Source organism: Phoca vitulina, unplaced genomic scaffold, assembly GCF_004348235.1.
Source record: "Phoca vitulina isolate PV1807 unplaced genomic scaffold, GSC_HSeal_1.0 scaffold6, whole genome shotgun sequence".
Taxonomy (NCBI): Eukaryota; Metazoa; Chordata; class Mammalia; order Carnivora; family Phocidae; genus Phoca; species Phoca vitulina.
The window spans coordinates 16577439-16601758 of NW_022589709.1; the positions used below are offsets into that span (position 1 = coordinate 16577439).

At 51.0% G+C, this 24320-nt stretch overlaps 1 protein-coding gene across 2 annotated transcripts in view; it reads left to right on the forward strand.

Annotated features, from left to right (window-relative positions):
* The first annotated feature begins 3281 nt into the window (after positions 1-3281).
* ERGIC1 (endoplasmic reticulum-golgi intermediate compartment 1) overlaps positions 3282-24320 on the forward strand; it is a 102770-nt gene continuing 81731 nt past the window's right edge. For both annotated transcript variants that reach the window (XM_032403723.1, XM_032403724.1), the window contains exon 1: positions 3282-3408. In XM_032403723.1, the coding sequence (XP_032259614.1) occupies positions 3389-3408 (20 nt within the window). In that variant the 5' untranslated portion in view covers positions 3282-3388. The remainder of the gene's footprint in view (positions 3409-24320) is intronic.

The window sequence follows — 24320 nt, forward strand, 5'->3', positions numbered from 1 at the left end:
TGAGGCTGTAGTTAAGCTGTGGGCCAGAACTGCAGCTTTGAAGAGTTGACTGGGGCTCAGGTTCCCCTTCCAGGATGGCTCACTCACATGGCTGTTGATGGAAGGCCTCAGTTCCCGGCGGCACCGGCCCCTCTATAATGGGGCTTGAGTATCTTTGTGACATAGAAGTTGGCTTCCTCCAGAATAAGTGATTCAGGAGAGCCTAAGTGGAAGCCTCAATGCCCTTTGTGACTTTGGCTCAGGAGTCATACACTGTCATTTCTGCAATGTCCTGTTGGTTACCCAAGTCAGTCCTGTTTGTTGTGGGAGGATTACACAAGGGCATGGGAACATCAGATGAGGATCATTGAAGGCTGGCTACCATAGGGTCCTACAAGATTAGTAATCCTAAAACTCAACTTTAATGAAGTCACTCCATTGGTCAAAGAGATCCAGAACTTTCCCACATCCTGCAGCACATAATCTGATTTCCTCGGTCCTATCTCCCACTGTCTTTTGGGTGGATAGATCACCTGGGCCTGGCAACCTGGTCTGCTTCACGACCCCAACAGTCCCCACAGATATCCTTATGGATATGGTCCCCTCCCCACCCTGTGTTCGGTGGGAAGGCCTACTTCCCTGGGAAGCCCAATCCAGCCTTCGACACAGAGTCATTGCACTTCTGCCACGTGCAGCCTCTGGTTGGATGCTGGAATACGAGAGTGAGCAAACAGACATCCATCCTCCCTGGAGAGCCTCCAGGCAGATGGAGAGGTAGATGTTAGCCAATTAACAATAATCTAATCACAAATTGTGACATGGTCTCCCAAGGAAAACTACAGGTGCCATGCAAACATATATTGGGGGTCCTGGCCAATTCTGCACGTCAGATTTGAGCTGTCGAGTAATTAGTCTGTACAAGTGTATTAGCATTAGGTTCAGGAGCAAGTGCCAGAAAATTCAAAATAAAGGTAGCTTAAACAAGAGAGATGTTTATTTCTCTCTTGCTTAGAAGTCTGGGAAGGTGTTTGAGGACAGGGACTGTGCCACTCAATGACAGGGATCCAGGTTCCTTCTACCTTGTTGCTCTGCTCTGCATGACCTTCACCAGGTGGTCCAAGATGGTGGCATCCACATTCTGGGCAGCCATATGGAGAAAGGGACACAGAGGCAGAGGGTAGTATATACCATCTATCCCTAAAGCTGCCACAAGATGTTTCCCCTTACATCTCAATGACCAAAACTTAGTCACATGACCACACCTAGCTGCAAGGGAAGCTGAAAAATGCAACTTTCATTCTGAGCACCCATATGCCCAGCCAAACACTAGAGCTCCATCACCATGCAAAAATAGCAATGAGAGTCAACCCTATCGTGCATGACTGTGTGCCAAGCACTTTCCTAAGTCCTTGACACGCATCAGCTCATTTCATCCTCACGACAGATCTGTGAGGAAGGTACTACTCTTGCCCCCATTTTACAAATGGGGAAACTGAGATGTAAATGTAAAACAAGTCACTAAGTGGACAAGCTGGAACATGACCCCATGTGGTGTGGCTCCAGAGTCTGGGCGCTGTTCACACGGTTAACAGTTACAAAGGAAGGGAGAATAGATATTGGGGGACAGGTACAGTCTCTGCCCGTACAGCAGGGTGGAAGACAAAGAAGAAAGTGCTCCAGGCAAAGGAATAGACAAGGCAAACCCCACCCCTGTCTGCTTCCAGGAGCAAGGTCCTTTATAGCAGTGCCTCTCAAACTTAAATGTGCCAACAAATCTCTTGGCGATCATGCTAAATGCACACCTGATTCAATAGGACTGGGACCTAGAATTTGCCCCATGATGCCCAAGCATCTGGCTTGTGGACTACCACCAGATAGACTGTGGGCCACAGTTTGATGAGGGAGGACATGTGGTCAAAAGCCCACCACTGCATGACTCCCTTCCTGCACAGGGCCAACAAATAGTGGTTTGGGCCTGGTGGCAGGCCACACAAGGCCCTTACACCCTTCTTGCTATCCCAGACTTCCAGTTCAGGCTGATTTCCTCTGTCTCTCCAAAGTACCAGGCCACTTGTTGAATGAATGAATGAATGAATGAATGCATGAATGAATGAATGAAAGAAAAGGTATTGCTGGAGGTCAGAAGGAGGGAGAGGCAACTGGTCAGGCCATGGTGTATCTATCTCCAGGGGAAGATTTTGGTTCATTGGCCCCACCCCGCCAGACCCAGTGCTGGCTCTGTGTATTCTGAATCCTCCCAGAGGAACAGGTACCATGATTTACCTCTACTTATAGATGAGGAAACCGCCCTCTGGCCCTGCTTTTAGAACATGAGCCTCCACCTGCCTCCCCTGGGATTTTTCAAGCCCTGTGAGGGAAACCTTGGAGGTGGGGCCAGCAACAGAACCCCAGGGGAAGTTCAGAATTAGTTTCCTTTATGCCAATCTTGTGTTACCTCATCTACCATCTCCTCTAATCCACCCATCCTGGTGGGAGATACCGATTACCTGTGAATTTTGCAGGATGAAGCTGAGGCTCAGAGAGGTCTGTGCGGGGCCAAGTCATAGAGCAGGTTGCAATCTGCCTGAGACAACCCGCATGCCCTGTAGGGACCTGGCTCACAGCCAGGTCTCAATGACAACCATTCAAATGAACCATTAAGTGGAAGATGGAAGCAGAGGCAGCTATCTGGTCCACCGCAATCACTTTGGGTGATTGTGCCCTTACAGGGTGCCAGGCACTACACTAAGCCAGTCTCCCAACTTTCTCATCCAACCCCCAGGAAAAAGCCCTTTAAATGTCATCAGCCTCTTTGTGCAGACGTGGAAAGCAGTGGGGGCTCAGAGGTGCCAAGTGTCTTTCCCAGAGAGGCATAGCAGGGAAATGGTGAGTCCACTTTATAAGTCTAGGACTGCCTGACCTCCTCCCTTCTCAGAGCTAGACGCTGTGCGCGACTCAAATCTGGATCATTCATTCATTTAATCCTCACAACTCAAGGAATCTGTTTTACAAAAGCAAAAGAGCTCTGAGAGGCTGAGGTTTGCCCAAGGCCACAGAGAGAAAGTGGAGGAAAACGCAGAGGGGCGCTTCGAAGGAACGCACGCGTCTTTGGGAGCTCCCTGCCCTCCCCCCTCCAGCCTCGACTCCAAAGGCCCGCCCCTCACCCTCCCGGCCCGCGGGCCCCTTTAACCGGGTGGCGGAAGAGGAGGCCGGGGGCGGGCGGGCAGCGCCCAATGGGCTGCGCGGAGCGTCACTTCCCGGCGGCGGGAGGCGAGCGGCGGGTGTCGGGGGCGGTGGGCGGCCGGCGGGGGCGGGGCGGCCGGAGGAGGCGTTGGCAGCGGGCTGGGACCCACGCGGCGCCGCAGCGCACCTGGCCTGCAGCGCTCCCATCCCCGGCGGCGGCGGCACGATGCCCTTTGACTTCAGGAGGTGAGTGTGGCGACCGCGGACACAGTGGGTGCCCGGGCACGCCGCGGACTCCTCTTGCCCGGCACGCAGAAGCGGCCCCGCAGCCCTGTGCATGCCTCCTGCAGGCCCACGGGGACCTGGGGCGGGGCCCCTGCTGCACACAAAGCCGGAACCTCGGAGGGCCCCCTCGTGCAGCGGGAGGCAAAGCCACCCACCTCCTGTCCGCCCCACCCCTTCCCTCCACCGAGCCCCCTCCCCAGCCTGCCCCAACACCACGCAAACCCGCATCTCCTGCGGTCCCTCCTCCCCACCCTACCCCAGTCTGGGAAACAGATAACTCACTTTCCCAGCTGGGACCAAACGAGCCATCCCTCCTACCCCCTGCCATCTCTGGAGCCTCATTTCGTGGACCCCACCCCTGCTGACAGGTGCATCCGACCTCCAGTGAGCCCCCAGGGATCCGCAGGGGTCTGCAGCCCCATGACTGCCTGGCAGCAGCTGGAGGGTTTTAGGTTTCCATAGGCTGAGACTGCCCCAGCCTAGGCAGAACAGGAGGCCTCTGCCAGTCCCGGTCCTGTTCTCTGGGTATGGGGGCACCATGGGAAGGGGAGGAGGCCAGGAGCCATGGACAGGGCTCCCCAGAGGGCCCAGCCTGGTCTGGCCGTGGCTTTCTGCAGTCACTACAATGGGTCCTTTGTGGGGTCCAGCTGCCTCATGGTCCACGTTGTGCTGCGCTAGGCCTTCAGAAAGCCTGCCTGAGAAGGGGTCTCTGCCAGACTTCTTTGCAGTATGGAGCCTCAGGGGATGCCCTGCCTGAGGCAGCCACACTGTGGGGGTCTGGCCAGGAAAATAGCAGGGCTTCAGTGTGGGGAAGGGCTGGATTAGAATCCTGGCTCTGCTCCCTCCACTGAGCAGCTCGGTATCTTCTAGAAATTAGGGGTGAAGGCTCTAGGTTCAGACCTGCCCTCAGCTGTGTGACAGGATGACTTGGGCAAGTATCTGAACCTTCTCAGTATCTCTAAAAATCACTACCTGCAGGTTGGAGCTGAAATAAGGTCCTCACCTGTGAGGATTGGATGCAGGAGAAGCATTGTAGGATTTAGAGCTCAGAAGTAGGACATCAGTAGATGAGGAGCTTCTCCATGAGGCCATTTCTTCATCCACAAATTGGGTTCTGATGCTTCCCTCACAGGAGGGAACTCTTCCTCCTCACCTGCCCCGTCCCTCTGCACAGGTGAGAGTGAAGTCAGGGTAAAGTTACAGCCTTCCCAAGCAGAAAAGCCTGGCAGTGACCCCCACGCACTGGCTGATGGGGCACTCCAGCCTTTCCTGGGCACCAATGCCATCTGCAAACATCTGCCAGCTTCCTGCCCCTTCCATGAAGCCCAGAGGCCGACACCAGGGTCTCAGACACATGCTTGCAGATCCAGGGCAGTTCCAAAGGAGGAAAGCTCCTTGGATGGAATCAGGGGCAGTCCTTACACTGACAGCCTCGGGCCTCGAGAGCTGTGGTTGGCACGTGGGTTCCTGGTTCCACAAAGCCTCCCCTTACCCAGGCTGATACTAAAGATTCCTGACTGCCCCACCCCCATGCCCTTGTGATTTAGTAGGTTCCAGTGATTTTGACTTTGTTGGGGAAAACCGCCACTTTGGGTCATTTAATCCTTTCGCTCTGCAACCAACCACTTTGGAGGAAGATGAGGCTCCAGGCTGAGGGTCTTGCCCTGGACCTCACGGGACCTAGACTGGGGGTGGGCCAGGGTCTAGGTCATGTACAGCTTCTGACCTGGTGCCCCTTGAGTTGGAGGTTTGGAGTGCCCTGGTGCTATGGGGGCACCAGCCTAATGAGGTATTGTTTTAATAAATTTTCTTGAGGGCTTGGGCTTACCACAGAACAGTGAGACTAGATTTCACCACTTGGCATTTGCGCTTTGGAGGATGAGCCATTTGCGCCTAGTAACCCACACTTTTTAAGATCTGTTAACTCCAGGACTCAGTTTCTAAGGAAGGTTCCCCCATCCCACACACCTTCTTCCTCTTCGGTGTTCATTCATCAAATGTTTACCGTGCTCAGCCCTCTGCCACGTGGCCCACAGTACCGAGCTGGGGCTGTGTAGCCCTGCCCTCTCAGCACTGAAGAGAAGGGAGGAGGACATCTACCCCGGTGCATGCACTGCGAGGTGCAGACTTGAAGTCTGTTCCCTTGTCACCTGCGGGAGGGAGTTTTCATCTTCATTTTAAATCAAAGGAACGGGAGGCTGCTAAGTAGAAGTTATTTGCCCAGGGTCATATACTGGTGAGCTGGTGGAGCTGGGATTTGAACTTGGGGCTGTTAGCTCCAAAGCTCTAGCTCTGGGAGAAAAGGGAGTGCTTCGAGAGTCCCAACCCTGTCAGATCTCTTAAGAACTGTGGGGGAAGGGAGAGGGGCATACTGTGATTGGACCCCCCCTCTCCCAGTTGGAGGCCTGGAAGAAAACCAGGCTTCCTGCCTGTTTTGCTTGCCTTACAACGAGCCAGAATCAGGAGGAGGTGTGTGTGTGTTGGGGGTGGGGGGTGGATAGCAATCTCTTGCCCTTTCTTATCGATACTCCTTTTTTTTCTTAGTGCCTACGGGACCTTGTGCAGCTTACCTTCTGTGCGTTCTCCTGTCTGTGAAATGGGCATGAGAACGGTACCCATTGTTGAGAGGATTAAACAAGTCAATGTGTGTAAAGCATTTAGACACAGTAAGCACCCAATAAATTTTGGCCACTATTTTCATTATTTGTGTTATTTCATGTAAGCACCTGTATTTCCTAACACTATGTAAGTCACTTGATTATTATGCTTATTCTTTCTCCCTCCCATTAAATCGTGAGCTCCCTAGGGCAAAGATTTTTATCTGTTTTATTCTCTGCTGTAACTCCAGTGCCTAGAACAGCACCTGGGCCAAACTTGCTCTTGGAAATGCCTCTCAGGGTCTGTTACGGAAGCCAAAGGCATGGTGTGATTTGATAATGCCAACTCTTCTTTACTGGGCAGATTTTCAGCTATTGGTGGAGAATTTTCCCCCTTCCTTCCTTGAATTTGCTCTCTCAGTTGTTTTTGGGGGTTGGAGGAGGCGGGATCCTGGGACTGCAAAGATTACTTGTGTTTGCTTTGCTCCGTTGAATTGTTTCATTAATCGCTGGCCAGTTGCTGTTGTGGAACTGGCCTTGGGACCCAGATCCGTGGGTGTTGGCTCTGACCGTACCCAGTTCCGGCTGGCAGGGGTCGGCAGCATCTACCTCCCACTCAGCCTGGGGTAGGGGTGGGGGACAGTTCCTGCAGCCCAGGCCCAGAGGAGCCTGAACACAGCTTTCAGAGGGGCAGAGATGGCCCGCTTTCCCGCAGTGGAGGCCCCCGAATTGAACCCCTAAGTCCTGGGTTTGCTGCTGCCCTGTCACTGACCAGCCAAGCCATGGGACAGTTAGTTTACCTTCTCGGGGCCTTGGGTTCTTCATTTTAAAGACAAGTGGTAACCTTCACTGCCTCACCTGGTAGGGTAGATGTAGGAGCAAGAGAGGTGTCCCTGCCGGGTAGGGTCAGCTCTGTAATTTGTGGGGCCCAGTGCAAAATGAAAATGCAGAACCCCTTGTTGGAAAAGTATTGCGGATTCCAGGACCATGATAGCAGAGCAGTAAAATAAACATAGACCCCCGGAGCGGGGGGTCCTGAGTGTGTAGGTCAGACGCCCATGATGTCGGCCCTGCAGCAGTGCCTTGGTTCAGCCTCCATTGCTTCTCACCCTGGCCTTCCTCCAGGAGACCCCAGACCTTCTTGAGAGAACCCTGAGTGAGCTTTCCAAAGTTGACCTGGTTTTTTCGTTTTGTTTTGTTTTGTTTTCATAGTAAAGCTTTCCACAGTTAACCTGATTTTCTAATGTCCTGGTTTCAACCTTCAAGCAGGGTCCATTGCTCTGAGGATCAAGTATGAATTCCTCAGCTCCTCATGTGCCTTTGTCTGAGGGGGGCCCTGCAGACCCAGAGCCCCCCCTCACTCCCTGTGCCCAGCTAAGCCCCAGCCCCTGCAGGGGGCTCTGAGCACATAGTTAACACTCAGCAGTTAGCTAACATGAGTGTCTGTATTTCTACCCTGCCTTATTCCAGAAGGAGCTTGGGGAAGCTGACAGAAACACATAACTTTACAATAATTTTTTTAAAAAGGTTTATTTGTTTATTTGTGAGAGAGGTAGAGAGAGCGAGAGTGTATGGGGGAGGGGCAGAGGGAGAAGGAGAGAGAGACTTTTTTTTTTGCAGAGCATTGTTTATTTAACCGTAACTCAAGTCTTCAGTAGGAAAAGCAGCTACGTCAAAATAGCCTTTTCCCCCGGCTATATTAGAGGGCCGGTGCGTATTATGACTGCAGTCCGAATTTCCAAAATTTAAATAACTCCCACTTCATCCATATCCTCCCTTCCTCCCTCTCTCTCCCCTTTCTCCCTCTTTCTAGCACTTTCCAATAAGGAGAGAGAAACTTAAGCAGACTCCACTCTGAGCGCAGAGCCTGATGTGGGGCTCGATCCCACAACCCTAAGATCACAATCTGAGCTAAAACCAAGAGTCGGACACTTAACTGACTGAACCACCCAGGCACCCCTACTTTACAACAATTTTTAAAAAACATAAATGGGCTTAAAAATGAGGGCAAAAGGGAGATGAAGATTAGACCAGAGGAAAAATGATGTGAAGATGAAGCCAGTATTTTGTGTTTATTGAGCCCTTCCTGGTGCCTGACAGTGTTGTAAGGGTCTTACGTACATCAACTCATGTAATCCCACAGTATGCCTACAACACACTGTTGTTGTCCCACTTTACAGATAAGCCAGTTGAGGTGCAGGAGCAATGTGGGTCAGCAGAAGGTGCTGGGCTTGAAATGCTGCCGTCTGGCTCCAGAGCCCCACTTGTCGGCTGTAGGCTCATCTCTAAAGCTTTTCCCTTTCCATTCACCAAGTTCAGAGAGAATGGGAATCACCTCTAATTGGATTCATTGGCTTTCTCATCTCTAATTCTTTCCCTATAGCGGTCATTAAGAAGCTCAAAGTCATCAGCTTTTTTTTGCCTTTTTTTAACCAGCCTCATTTGGCCTGACACCTGATTCAGAAATTGTCTTTAAAGACGCCCACTAACAGTCTCACACTAACTTAGAGCATCTCACTCTGGAGGATCCAGGGTTTTCCTACATTGGCCACTGGGGCTTTAAAGCCTAGAACATATGTTTACCTGCTCATCTGGACATGGAATGAGATGGAAATCTCTCCTCTCAAGGCAGTTTGGATTCCTGACTGTGATACCTCATATCTTGAGACAGGGCTTTAGCCAGCTGTGGCCTTGTCAAGTGCCGTTTCCTATTGACCATCTTTTCATGTTTTATTTTGGACTTGCTGCTACGAGGGTGTGAGGAGGGCATTTGGGGGGAGGCTCACCCACCACCTCTGCGTCGGTGTCCTCAACACTAGCTGTGCGTTAGAATCACTGGAGGAGCTTAAAAGTCTCCCAACTCAGGCTACACGCCAGACCTAATAATCAGGCTCTCAGGGTGGAGGGCCAGGTATCAGTGTTTTTTTAAAGGCCCTCACATGACTCCAATGCATGACAGAGACTGAGAAGGTTGCTCAAAATCGGGAGAACCAATAGGAAGCAGGGCTGAGAGCTCTAGGGCAGCCAGGTGGTGAGTAGGTACTTGGAGGGAAGGCTGGGACTGGAGTCTGGTCCCATCTGTCACTCCTGTGTGACCTTCAGCAAGCCACTTCCCTACTCTGGGACTGTTCCTCACCGGTCAAGTGGTCGATAAGTGGTCTTACTTTCCACTGATGTCCTTGCTCTTCAGAGTGTGGTCCCAGACCAGCAGCTTCAGCATCACTGGGAGCCCTTGGGAAATGCAGAATCTCAGTGCCCACCCGGAAGCTGAATCTGTGGTTTAATAAGCTCTCCACGTGATTTGGATGTGGGGGAAGGTTGCCAAAGCCCTGCTCTGTATGGCTGACTTGACACAGCATCTCTCATTCTGTGCTGCATACGGCGTCCCCCCCTTTGAGATTCACAACACGTGTGTCCCTTTCTAAAGGCACTGAGAAGTCCTGCATGAGAGGAAGCCGAGTCACTTGGTTCAGCCCAGCTTTTGCCAAACTGATTGTCGAAGCCACCCTGTTGTTCACAAGACGCCCAGTACCATTTCTCAGAATATAGTGTGGGAAACAGCCCTAATTGATCCTTAAAGGAGTAGTAATTAGCCTAATTGTCTGTTGTCAACTTTAACATTCAGGTCTGTTAACTTAATTGCATTGGTTATATATGCAGGAAAAGTATGGGACAGGAAAAAAAAAACCCTCTAACACTAGATGTATTTGTTTTTATAAGTCTTGGCCCTTGGGAGAGGCAGGAGAAACTCGGGGTTCCCTGTCCTGCCGAGCGAGAGCTAGGGGATACAGAGGTGATTTACAAATCTCCTCACCCTGAGTGGCCGTTATTGTTCCTGTTTTACATCCAGGGAAATCGACCTCAGAGATGATAGATCGCACAGCTCGTGCATGAAGGGGCCCTGGGGACTGGTATACACCTGCCAGCGTAATCCTCCCCCTGGAGCCCCTTCCTCCTGTAACCCACTGGGCAGCACAGCTGGACAGGAAGCGAGATCCCTTTGAAATGGATTAAATGTTCTGTTTCTCCAAAAGGTAGAAACCCTATTGGAGATGAGAAGCCTGGCTGTTTCAAAACCAAAGTACAGTCACAGGTACCTGAAACTTTGAGTCCTGGTGCTGTGGCAGGAACCCCTCCACGGCGTTCGCTTTTCTTTCTTGCATTCCAGTCCGGGGCTGGAATCTCTTTGGAGGAGGAAAGGAGGCAATACTCATCTTACTAGGAATGCCTGACGGTTCCTCAGCTTGTGATGGGTAGAGCGCTGTGTTGGGCATGTCATTGGATTTAAAAGCCACCCAGACCCCACACGGTAGACAATTATTAGTAATTTATTTTCTTTAGTTTCTTTTTTAAATTAATCATACAAAAATTGACTTTTGGTGTACTCCTCTATGAAATTCAAGACATTCTCTCGTAGAACCACCCCCACCCCCATGTAGATACAGAACAGTTCTATCACCATAAGAAACTCTCATGCTCTCACTGTGTGGGTCACACTACTAATTCAGTTTTTTAAAAATTGTGGTAAGAACGCTTAACATGAGATCTACCCTCTCAACAAATTTTTAAGCATGCAGTAGTGTTAACTATCAGTTGTACGGCAGATCTCTAGACATTACTCATCTTGTATGACTGGAACTTTATACCCCTCGAAGAGCTCTCCCCAGCACCCACCATTCTACTCTCTATTTCTACAAGTTTAATTGTGTCAGATACCTCACATAAGTGGGTATCATACAGTATCTGTCCTTCTCTGACTGGCCTGTTACACTTAGCGTAACACCCTCAAGGTTCATCCATCTTGTTGCATGTGGCAGGATTTTCTTTTTTAAGGCTGAGTAGTACTCCACGGTACGTCTATACCGCATTTTCTCACTCCGTTCATCTGTCCATGGACTTTTAGGTTGTCTCCGCATCTTGGCTATCGTGATTAATGCTGTACTGAGCATGGGGGTGCAGTTATCTCTTCAAGATCCTTTCAGTTCTTTTGGGTAAATACCCAGTTGCAGGATTATTGGGTCATAGGGTGTTCCTATTTTAAACTTTCTGAGGAGCGTCCGTACTGTTTCCTGGAGTGGCTGCACCAGTTTGCGTTCCCACCAGCAGTGCACGAGCGTTCCTCTTTCTCCATATCCTCACCAACACTTTTGTTTGACAGTGGCCATCCTACCACGTGTGAGGTGCTATCTCATTGTGGTTTTGATTTGCATTTGCCTGATGACCAGTGACGCTGAACAGCTTTTCGTGGACGTGTTGGCTATTTGTATGTCTTCTTGGGAGAAACGTCTATATATAGCTCTGTGGTGAGAGAGTAAGCAGTCGGTCACGTGCTGTGAGGCCCCCAGGGCCCAGGCAGGTGCCTTGGTGGGTGATTGGGTGCGGGCTGTGGCCCATGGGAGAGCGACACTCCATCGGGAAGGGGCAGCTCCAATGCGGCTCTGTGATTTGTTGCTCCTCAGATTTCCCAATTTCTCAGGAAATGATGAAAATCTTCTAAGTTGTGTGAAAATGGTTAGGAATCATTTCCAATTTTGTTTTTGTTGAACATGATACTGGGCCAAACCAGTGCCTTCCTGGGGCTGACAGTGGCCCGTGCTGACAGCAGGCAGCCTGTGTGTCACACGTACCAGCGTGACCACGTGCTGGCTGGGTGGACAGCCCCAGGACTGTTAGAGGTGGTCTGCTGGGCTTGGAGCCCAAGGCAGAGAAGTGAGGGATCTGTGGGCTTGGGCAGAGGCAGCCTTGGGGCGTGGGGCTTCCCTCCTCCGGCTGGTGCTGGGACGGCCCGGCCAGCCCTGCCACTGGACCCAGCCTTCCTCTTCAGCAGTCCCAGGGCTGGCCAGAGCTCAACTTGAGTGACACTCCCTTGCTCCAGACCGTTTAATACCAACAACCTCCAGGGTGTATCTTGCAGTTGACCTTCAGGGCTGTGTTGTGATAATAGCAGTGCCCACAATAGGTGCCATTTGGCAAGTGCCTGGCTAAAAGCCTTCCTTGGATTCCCTCGGTTGATCCGCATATTGGGTAAGAGCTATTTATTATTCCTGTTTGTCTGGTGAGGATGCTGGGCAGAAAGAAGGGACAGGACTTGGCCAAGGTCGCACAAACTTCGGGTAACACAGCTGAGACTTGAGGGCTCACCTGTGAAGCCAGAGCTGACTTTCTTAACCATACTCACGTGCCCTAGAGGCAAGTGTTATCGCCTTGGACATGCCTGATGTTACCTGCCATCCCTTTTTTTTTTTTTTTAATTCAGTTAATTAACATACGGTGTATTATTAGTTTCAGAGGTAGAGTTCAGTGAGTCATCAGTCTTATCTAACACTCAGTGCTCATTACATCACGTGCCCTCCCCAATGTCCATCACCCAGTTACCCCATCCCCTCACCCCCTCCCCTCCAGCAACCCTCAGTTTGTTTCCTATGATTAAGAGTCTCTTATGGTTTGTCTCCCTCTCTGATTTTGTCTTGTTTTATTTCTCCCTCCTTTCCCCTACGCTCCTCTGTTTTGTTTCTTAAATTCCACATATGAGTGAGATCATATGATAATTGTCTTTCTCTGATTGACTTATTTCGCTTAGCATAATACCCTCTGATTCCATCCACGTCGTTGCAAATGGCAAGGTTGCATTTTTTTGATGGCTGAGTAGTATTCCCTTGTATATATATATACCACATCTTCTTTATCCATTCATCTGTTGAAGGACATCTGGGCTCTTTCCACAGTTTGGCTACTGTGGACATTGCTGCTATAAACATTGGGGTGCACGTGCCCCTTTGGATCAGTACATTTGTATCTTTGGGGTAAATACCCAGTAGTACAATTGCTGGGTCATAGGGTAGCTCTATTTTCAACTTTTTGAGGACTCTCCATACTGTTTTCCAGGGTGGCTGCACCAGCTTGCATTCCCACCAACAGTGTAGGAGGGTTCCCCTTTCTCCACATCCTCGCCAACATCTGTCGTTTCCTGACTTGTTAATTTTAGCCATTCTGACTGGCGTGAGGTGGTATCTCATTGTGGTTTTGATTTGTATCTCCCTGATGCCGAGTGATGCTGAGCATTTTTTCATGTGTCTGTTGGCCATTTGGATGTCTTCTTTGGAGAAATGCCCATTCATGTCTGCTGCCCATTTCTTGACTGGATTATTTGGTTTTTTTGAGTGTTGCGTTTGGTAAGTTTTTTTATAGATTTTGGATACTACTAGCCCTTTATCTGATATGTCATTTGCAAATATCTTCTCCCATATTTTTGGTTGTCTTTTGATTTTGTTGACTGTTTCCTTTCCTGTGCAAAAGCTTTATCTTGATGAAATCCCAGTAGTTCATTTTTGCCCTTGCTTCCCTTGCCTTTGGAGACATGTCTAGCAAGAAGTTGCTGTGGCCGATGTTACCTGCCCCCTGTTAGTTGTGTTTACAGTTTGTTTCTCTGGAAGCCTTGGAGGGATTCTGGGTCACTGTAGAGGGGGCCAGGCCTGGGTGGTCATTTCCTGTCGCCATGCACATCTGTGGGCAGGAAGCCCCTGCTAGGGAGCCACACAGAGGGGTGCAGCCCTTCTAGTGGGGAGCAGGCGGGGCTGGTCTCTGGAGCCCCCGTCAGCAGGCAGGAGTGGGCTGCAGTGGTGGGGCCAACTGTTCATTGAACATATTTATTGGGGCCCTACTGTGTGCCAGGCTCAGTTCTAGAAGCTGGGGGATATATAGCACTGGGCCAAACAGAAATCCCCCCCTCCCCAGCCCCCAAACTCATGAGACTTGTTTGTGTTCTGGCATTTGCTTCTCTTTCTCTCTCACTCTTTTTCATTAAATACACTTTTTATTTTGGAATAATTTAGATTTACAGAAAAGTTGTAAAGATAGTACAGTTACCCCCATCTGGCTTTCTCCAGGGTTCACACCAAGCATTGCCACATCTGTCACAGCTAAAAAATTGATATTGGTACATTATTGTTAACTAAAATCCAAACTTTATTTGGATTTCACCTGTTTTCCACTCATGCCCTTTTACTGCTCCAGGGTTCGATCCAAGATCCTACACTGCAAACAGTGGTCATGTCTCCCCAATCCCCTGTGGTTGGGGACAATTCCTCAGTCCTTCTTGTTTTTCATGACCTTGGCAGCCTTGAGGAGCACTGTCCAGGTGTCCTCAAGAATGGCCTCCAGTCTGGATTTGTCTGATGTTTTCTTAAGATTAGGCTGGGGTGTGGGTGGAGTGCCTTTCTCAGTGCATCCTGTCAGGGGTACCACATGATGTCCCTGGTGGCGTTCACCTTCAGCTGGCTCCGGCAGCATGGCCGGGCTGCCGCCATATTACCCCTCTTGACCAGCTGTCTTTCTCCCCACCTTCCTCACTGTGCAGTTGTCGTCCTGTAGGGAAGGGCACTGCAGCGGGAACCACCTAGCTCAGTGGAGGGGGTAGGAGGTATCATCACAGCTTGGAGTAGTCTGACACTGCCATCCACACTCTTTCCATTATACCCCGGGCTCTTTGAAAGAAGAGCTGAGAAGGAGGCTTGTAGGAGAGTGAGGCCTGTAAGAGAAACCTTGAAAGGACTGGGAGTATTTCATCCAGTGCAGAGAGGTGTTTTAAAGGTTTGTCCCACAGTCCTTTAGGCCCCCTACAGTAGACAGGGTGGTGGGCCTATCCTGAGCCAATTCCCATGGATCCAGGAGCTGGCTGTTGACTTGGATCAGATGGCATCTCCCTATTTGTTGCCACGAGCTGAAATCTTACCCAGCATTCTCAGCCAGCCTTAAGCACCCCCTTCTCCATGAAGCCTTTCCTGTTCTTCCTGAGTGGCGATGCTCTCCCTGACTGTGCTAGCCCCTCCTCTCTCCATCCGTCTCTGTGCTCCGTCCCTCCCTTGCTCCCTTCCTGTCTGGCCGCAAGGACTCCAGGCTGTGGCCGTGTCACCCGTGTGCTCCCTCCTGCAGGACCCAGCCCAGGGCCTGGCACATAGGGCATGGCAGTCCCCGGGTGATGTGCTCAGCAGAGGCGCATGGCATTGTGGCGGGGGAAGGGCTTTGTCCATCTCCAGCAGCCCTGGCTTCAAGTTTCAGCTGCATTGCTTCCCACACGTTTGACTTTGGCCAAGATGCTTCACACCCCTGAGCCTCATTTGCCTCCTTGCAAGCCGAGCCAAGTCATCAGTAGTGCCTGGCTCCCAGGATTGTCATGAGGGCTAATTGAGCTTGTCTTCGTAAAGCCCTTCAGGCTGCCTGGCATCTGTTCGGTACTCAGTAATTATTTGTTACAAAAAACAAGGAAATCCAGACTGTCACAGAATTCCAGGTTGGCAGGAAATTGGACTAGAGATGCCTCCTTTATATCAGCCTAAGTCAGCGAATTTCCATAGCACACCTGAAAGTCACAGTGATGCCATGCAACAGAAGTTCATTTCTCACTCATGTAATAAGTCCCAGGGTGGCTGGGGGTGCTCTGCCCCTCACAAGTACCCAGAGACCCAGGTTCCTTCCATCTTGTGGCTCTGTCCTCCCTGAGGGTGTGTTGGGTCCTCTCCCAGGCCTGGCAGTGGGGAGAGAGGGGAGGATGTGGAGGGCTCGGTGGAAGGTGTGGATTCGGCGCCATCACTTCTGTCCTGACCTGGGGACCCGCTCCCACCCAGCTGTGGGAGCGGCCAGGAGGCCCAGGCAGGCCTAGTGCCAGGAGGAGAACAGGAGGGACTTAGATGTGCCTGTCGCTGGCAGAGGTGGTAACTGCGTTCAGTACTTTTCAGCCTTCCACCATTCTGGCACCAGCTCCGTAAACTGGGGGCATATTCCTAAACAACATGTATTATTAGTCATTTTTCTTTAAAGTATTCAGCTTTTTTAACCATATTTTTATTTATGAAAGGTCGCTTTATAACATCTTTGAAAATGGCAAAGCGGTATCACCTGCCAGAAATAGATACCAGTAATTGCAGGGTTGTTCCGTTCTAGCTAGCTGGGGCCTGCCAAAGTTGTTGAGTCTGTTAAAAAAAGGTGGGGGGGATGGATATTGGCCAGTGTCAGAAAGATGAGAGGTTGACGAGGGAGCAGCACTGCCTGAGACTTCTTTGATGTTCTCAGAATGTTCAAATGAGAATTCAGCGGGGATTAACCACACTGTGCAACCTAAAGCCACTTAAGCACCACATCCGCATATTACCTGAAATCAGCCTGGGTCACACCAGTGGCCCGGGTGCCACGCTTCGGGAAATGCTGGCTTCGGGGACAGCTTGCACACGATATGTACAAATCCAAAACTGGGTGCAGGGAGAGGTGGATGAGATTCACTGCTTCACCTCGTAGCACTTAGCACTTTACAGTTTGCACCTTGATCTGCGAGGGAGGAATTAAGAGTGTCACTTGGCCAAGGGAAACTGAGGCCCAGGGCAGGACATGACACTCTCCAACCCCCCAACCCCCCCGCCCCCACTCGGAGGGCCATGCAGCAGACTTGAGTGCCCCTTCTTTCCACTGTCCCTGACTGCTGTCTTTGGTTGGGGAAGGCTTCCTCCTGTAGGTGTGACTACATGGGGCCAGGGCCTGTGTATTCATGCTGCTCTCCCATCTCTCTGTCCCTGGCACCCATCACCTGCCTGGTGCATGTGGCTGTGTTTGCAGAGGAATGCCAGCCTCCCAGGCCTGCTTTGAGGAGCCAGAAAATCAGAAGGCGGTCCTGGGCCTGTTTGGGAACTTGTCACCCACTCACTGGCCCAGTGGGTGACATAAATGTGTCTGGTGACAGCATTAGTTGGTACTAGTACCTGGGGGACTGTTTAGCTGCACGCTGTTCAAGGGAGGGCTCCCCCTGTGCCCTGTCATGCCTTTTTTTTTTAATTTATTATGTTAGTCACCATAAAATATATCATTAGTTTTTGGTATGGTGATCCACGATTCATTGTTTTCGTATAACACCCAGTGCTCCATGCAGTACGTGCCCTCCTTAGTACCCATCACTGGGCTAACCAATCCCCCCTCCCCCCTCCCCTCTAGAACCCTGTTTGTTTCTCAGAGTCCATAGTCTCTCATGGTTCATCTCCCCCTCCAATTCCCCCCCCTTCATTTTTCCCTTCCTTCTCCTAATGTCCTCCATGCTATTCCTTATGTTCCACAAATCAGTGAAACCATATGATAATTGACTTTCTCTGCTTGACTTATTTCACTTAGCATAATCTCCTCCAGTCCCATCCATGTTGATGTAAAAGTTGGGTATTCATCCTTTCTGATGGCTGAGTAATATTCCATTGTATATATGGACCACATCTTCTTTATCCATTCATGCCTTTTTGACATTGTTTTATCCTTTGGACTGGGGCCGAGTCCTCCAGTGATCTGTTCACAGAGTCAGGGTGTCAGCTTCCTCTCCTAATTCCCCTACCCCCACCATGTCCCACCTCCTCAGGCAGCACCAAGCCCCGCCCACTGAAAACAGGCAGTGTGCCCTGGGAGTCCCAGGCAGCTGGCCAAAAGGTATTGTTATTCCCATAGTGGAGGTGAGGAGGTGGAGGCCCAGGGAAGTGGGGTTTGTTCATTCATTCATTCATTCATCATTCATTTAAAGATTTATTGGGGAGGGGGCGCCTGGGTGGCTCAGTCGGTTAAGTGACTGCCTTTGGCTCAGGTCATGGTCCCAGGGTCCTGGGATGGAGCCCCGCATCGGGCTCCCTGCTCAGCCGGAAGCCTGCTTCTCCCTCTGCCGCTCCCCCTGCTTGTGCTCTCTCTCTGTGTCAAATAAGTAAATAAAAATTCTTAAAAAAAAAAAAAAAAAAGATTTACTGGGGAGGATTCCAGGGAAAACAAGACTGACTTTGTCTTTACCTTCATGATGCTTCCAGGCTAGTGGGGGATAAATATGGGCTGACAATGGTGAGCAAACAATGGCGTAAAAGGTTATTTTTCATTGTAGTACGGACTGAGAAGGCAGGAAAAGTGGATGGGGTGGTAAAGAGTTTGTGGCAGAGGAAATAACTGGATCAGCACGGCCATCTGGTACTCTTCCTCCAAAAAGATCCTCCCAGACTGCCTCTTCAGTCTGATTTGGGTCTCCCCTCACCCCTTCCCTGGCTGAATGAACCTTTTTATCAGACCTGGGCACGGCCTTCAGATCACTCAGCACAACTGCGGTGTGGCCTTTGCCATTTAACATTCTGTGCGATGGAGTCTCAGCTCCTGAGAGCAGGGACCAAATCTGTTTGCCCATCACTGGGTCCTGGTGCTGAGACCAGTGTCAGCACACAGCAGGTGCTCAGAAAATATTTATCAAATGAAGGACGGCGAGAGACAGAGAGGAAGGGGCCAGTCCAGCTAGAGTCAGATCCCCAGCCTGGGGATGCGGGACCCATGCTCTCCTCGCCTCACACCTTCCACGAAGCAGCTCAGAACCCCAAACAAGGGGAGACCCCCCTCCCCCCAGCACCTGGCAGAGAGCTCCAACTCCACCGAGATTAGGTGCTTTGTTGCCATATCTCTGTGTTTGGAAATGTTTCTAGTTTTCTCCCAAGGGTGTAAGTACATCTGAAAGGATTTATTTCTCTAGCAGTGAGAATGGAAAATGTTTCCTACTGACTTTGTCCTGAGGACTTGGGAAATCAGACATTACTCAGGCCCTGCCCAAAGTGGGAATGGGCGGCTGGCTGCCTGTCCAAATGGGACGCCACTGGGTACCCGCCCCCATCCTCACTGACTTCACTTGCTTGAAATGGCACAATAGCCCCCAGAATCTGATGTCGGGAAGTTGGGAAGGAGAGGACACCTCACATTCCACGCTCACCCCAGCCTAAGGGTTAGGCCTAATTGTTCCTATTTTGAACAAATAGGCTCAGAGCGGTTGAGGGCTGGTCCCAAATTCATACAACTAGCAAAGTAACAGAGCCAGCCCCTAAACTCACGACTTTCTGACCTCCAGAAAGTGATGCTTTCTGTTAGATACCTGACCTTGGAAGCTCAGCTTGCTCATTTTTCAGTTTCAGTTGATCAATTCTGTTCAATCTGGAATGGGCAGGTTTCTCTAATCACCTGGGCCCTGTGTCCCACCACATTCACCCACCGCCCCACGGCTCTGTCTGGTCCAGAATGGGCCTAGGATTCTACATTTTCAGAGTGTCCTCAGTGATTCTTAGGGTCAGGTAGGCTGGCAAAAGCCTGAGGTCTGAAGTCTTTACCGTTATGATTCAAATGTAATCCTAGAGCTGAGCACAAATCTGAATTAACTTAATTAACAATGATCATGAAAGTGTTCTGTGGGACTTAAGAGTTTAGAAAGCCCTTAGGAGATGAAGTGTGGTCTGGGGATGATTGTTTTCTCTGTAGATGAGGACACTGAGGTTCAGAGGGTTCGTGCAGCTGGAAAGGGACCTCAGGCGCACGGCTTTCCTGAACTCAAACCCCATCCTTGTTTAGTTTGTTGAGGGAGGCATTTGCATCTTGCTTGGGGAGTGCTAGTTAGGTGCTCAGATCCTTCCCAATGACAGAGCTGTGGGTTTTGACCCCTCTGTGTCCCTGGTACAGAGAACTAGACCTGAAGCTGTTCTCTGCAGTCAGATATTTCTGGAAGGAGGGAAGTGAGAAGTTGCAGGTGCTAGACAGTTGGGGGGTGGGGGTGATAGTGGAAGTAAATGTTTATTGAGCGTCGCCTGGGCATTGGGCCCAGTGCTACATGCTGCAAATATGTCATCTTACTCACTTCTCACAACGAACCCATGCGGTGGGGGCTTTTACTTCCCCATTTTGCAGGTGGAGGCAATTGAGGTAGAGTGATGTGCCCCAGTGTTGGTGCGTGTTAAGGTTCTGGGCTAATTAGAACCCATAAATATGGGAGCTGGGAGGGCCTCAAGGTGGATGGAGCCAGCCACTAGTTTTTGGAGCTGGGGAGGGGGGGGACCTGAGGTTCTGAGAGCTGAGGGGTTCCACCCAAGTTCACCCCGCAAGCCAGGTGGTAGGGGGCTGGTTTCGCTCTCAGACCTGCCTGACTTTCCCCAACTCCGCTTTGGTTGCTCAAGCTATAAAACTGGGTCACACTCAAAGCCAGGTGGTTTGTCAGAGCTGAGCTAACCCTGAGTCAAAGGAGCTATGAGAGGGTTCACCCACCCATCTCCACCGCGCCCTGGGTCAGGCCCCTTGCAGTTGGTTGGGGCCGTACTGGCCGCCGCCTGCCCCGCACTCACTGGAGCATGACGAGTCAGCCACCCAGGACCCAGGCGTCTTCTAGAGCTGCTGTTGCATGCTGCACCTGGGACAGCTGGGCTTGGGTCCTGGCGCATCCACCCGTGCTGCGTCCTTGGCCAGCTCACCTCACCTCTCTGCTTCGGTTTTCTGGTCTACAAATGGGGACATGAATCCTGACACCCCCCCGCCCCCCCCGCCCACCACCACCACCAACCCTAGGGTTGCTGAGTCGAGTTAAGGAGAGAACCTCGCACAGCTCCTGGAGCAGAGGAGGTCCCAGTTCTGCATCATGGCCCCTCTACTTTCCTTCCCCTATTTATGAAACTTCCTGACAGGCTTGATCTGTTAACGCAGAGACTAAACCGGTAGCACTGGGGGTTGAATTCTGCTCCATCACAGATATTATTTCATCCTCACATTCTTTTAAGCAAATTGAATTAAATGCCAGCACTTTCAAGTTAGATTTCACATAAAAATCGATTACCATTGCCTCCTGACAAATGGGGCCCTCTGGGCTCCCTGGCCAGGTGGCAGACGTAGCTATCACTAAGGAGTGGCCACATGCTCCCCCACTCCCTGTTGCCTGGTCCCCAGCTGTCTCCCCTTCATTTATAAGACCTGCATCCTAGTTCTTAATAGGCCAGCTTCTGGGCACAGGCAGGTCTGAGAGGAAACAGGCCACAGGCTGAGCTGGGCTGGGCAGAGCCCTGGGACCATAAGCGGGTGGGGAGGTGCATGGGCCAGGCAGGGAGGTGAGTTGGGTTAGGGGCTTCAGGCATCCTGCGAACCTCTCTGAAATGTGAAGACACTCTTGTAAAGAAGCCAAGTTGGTTTGACCTAATGGAGGTTAGGAGTCCAGATTCCTGTCAAAGACTGCCTGGGCTCAAGTGTTCCACTTGCCAGCTCTGTGACTTTGGGCAAGTTACTAAACCTCTCTGTGCCTCACTTTCCTCATTTGCAAAATGAGAATAGTGGGTTGTTCATATGTGTGCCCTGACACATGGTAAGCATTCTACATGTCAGTAGAATAATCCCATCCCCAAATAGGAGATTTGTCTAACATCTTCTTTAAGAGATGGTCTGGGAATGTTCTTGGAGAGATCAGCCTGTGTCTGGAAATCCCAAACAGAGACTAGTATAATTGAGTCTATTCCTGCTAAAAGAAAATTGCCAAAGAATCAGGTGTATTGTCATCATTGCTGGAGGGGGGCAGTTCTGCATGTCTCATGACTCCATTTTGAACAGAATGCTTAAAGATTCTATTAAGGACACTCCATGGGGAAGGAGTAGAGTGGAGGAGAGTGAGGCCCAGAGGTAGCTTTTAATTTTTCAAAACGCTGGTGCATTCTGCCCAGGTACCCTGTGTCGGTAGATTAGCTTGCAGGACCTGGTTTCTGCAGGCCAATGTCACCTACCACCTCACAGGGTCTTCCTGTGGGCCTCATGCCCACAGTGGACACCAAGGACCCAGGCAGGGAGGTCTCCCTTGGAAGGAGCCAGTGGCCTTTGGGATACAGCAGAGACCAGGATTAAGAGCTTGGTCTCTGAGTCTCCCACCAGGCTGCCGGTGCCTTGCTCTGCCTTGGTCACTGCTGGGTCCCCTAGGCCTAGGACAGTACTGGGCACACTAAAAAAATGTGTCGAATAGTAAGTGAGCAGAGTTCGAATCCCAGCTGTGTTTGAATGACAGCTCTGCTACTTGCAGGCTCTCTGATTTCTCAGCGCCTTACCCACATCATCCGTGGGGATAGGGGCGGGACCTTCTTCCTGGGGGACAGGAGCACTTCAATGACATAATGATGGGAAGTTGCCCAGCATGGCACCCTGCCATTGGAAGGGCCCAGTACATATGGCTGGGATTATTTTTGAGTTTGCATAGGTATTTGAACCTGATACAGGCTACCACATCGGCCTCTGGCCCTGTGGGTGGCAGCGTTGGAACTGCCATTTTGGAATCTTTACATGAGCATATTGGCAGCCCAGAGAAGAGAGGGTACGCGGGTTTGGCCAACGGAGAGGAGCTCTGGGGAGAGCCACCCCTGTTTGTCAGAAAAGCACCTGTGTGTACTTATATGTGTGTGTGAGTGTAGCATGTGTGTGAGTGTGTACGTGTGTGAAAATGTGTTCACGTCTTTGCCGAAGGCCCAGGGGTAGTCATCATTGCCCCAGCTGGTGTCACAGTGTAGGGCTCCCAAGTGTGGGGACATGGGATGTGGACTTGGTGTCTGCCCTCTCACCAGGCTTAACTGGTTTGCCATGAGCTCTTGTTGAGGGAAAGATATTGCACAGGAGCTATGATATGTAGGAATGTCTAGCAAGTGAGCTGGACCCACAAAGGTCAGTGACTTGTGAGTGACTCCTGGGTCTGCTGCTTCCTCAGGGGAACCTCCTGCCAGGGACCTCTCCGCTGGCTTTAGAACACACTCGAAGCATTTCCCTCACTTGGTCCCCCATAGCAGCCCTGTAGGGAAGGAGTTGCCCATTTCACAGATGGGAAAATTGAGGCCCAGGGGGTTACAGTCTGCCTGGCTGGCTAAGGGCAATTTGCTGGTTCAAATGCAGATTCCCATGGCCCCACCTGGAGTTTGTGATGTGGGGCATCAGGGCCCTGGCCTCTGTATTTTAAACACCCTCTCTGGGAGCACTGTAATGATCAGGAGAGTGGAACCCCAAGCAGGAACTTCAGGCTCTGGCCCTGTTGTTTGCTCAGTCTGGCCAATCATGGCACCTTTCTGGGATTGATTCAATTTCCTCAGCTGTGAGGTGGGGAGAGCAATAGTGAACTTCTAGTAATGTGAAAATTCTAGAAGCAGGCGTGTAGCACTCTTAGGGTCCAGTGAATACACATTTGTTGTTATTATTCCATATGAGATTTGTTACAAAAGCAGTTTAAGAAACAAAAGGGGTGCCTGGGTGGCTCAGCCGGTTGAGCGTCTGACTCTTGGTTTTGGCTCCGGTCCTGATCTCATGGGGTCATGAGATCCAGCCCCATGTTGGGCTCTGTGCTCAGCAAGAGTCTGCTTGGATACTGTCTCTCTCAAATAAATAAATAAATCTTAAAAAAAAAAAAGGAAGGAAGAAAAGAAAGAAACAAAAATGCTATCTGTATGTATAATGCATCGAGTGTTACAGGTCACCCTACTCCCCGACGCTGTCCGCTGAGTGGTGTTCTCTGAACACCAGTGGGCTGGGCAGGGATGGGGTTGCTGGTTTCCAGGAGGGCAGTGGGGACAGGAGAGGAAGCACACTCACCTGCCTCTTGTACCTGATCTGGATCCAGGGAACATGTCCCTGGATAGGCCCCCATGCCCCTTGGCTGGCAGCTTGGCTGGGCCAGCTGTTCCGCCCAGCACTTCCGGTGAGATGGTCTCCGTCCCCGCTAGCACCTTGTTTGCTCCTTTGTTCACTCATTCATGAACTGTTGTTATCTGTTGAGCACCTGCTGTGTGCCCCCCTCTGTGCTGGAGCTGGGGTTTGAAGCTAAACGCCACCGACGTGGTACCTGCTCTCATGGAGCTTCCGTTCCAATGGGGAAGATGGACAATTAAATGAGCAAGAGTTTTCTGAGCGAGAACGTCCAGGGAACTCTGGGGATTCTGATCGAACTTTTTGCAGGGCTGGAGGAGGGCCTCCCCACGGTGTCACCCCTGAGACCTTAGTGATGAGCAGAGCCAGGTGGATGCCAGGACGAGGGGTCCAGTCCTGCGCAGAGGCAGGGGCAGGAGTGAAGTGTCAGCACACAGCGAACCGGAGAATGCATCTGGGGCATGATGAGAGTGCCCTTGACCCTCAGCGCAGTGAGGACGGGTTTGAGCAGGGGAGCCAAGTTCGATTCGTGGTGTGGCAGCGTGCAGGGCTGTGCTGTAGAGGTGGGGTACGGTGCGGCCCGGCAGGGCCAGGCAAGCCTCTGCTGGCTCTTGTGGTGTTTAGTCTCTCTGCCAAGAAGCTGCTTTGATTCATATTTTCCACATGGACTTGATGTTTGGAAAATGTTGACCTTCAACTAATCAAATGTCACTTATTAAATTGTAAGTCACATCCTATTCAATTAAAAAAAAAGGACAATGGACCTGTGACTTAGTTCGTGGCCTGTTGGCAGGAGGCAACTTGACGGTACTTGAGGCCGGA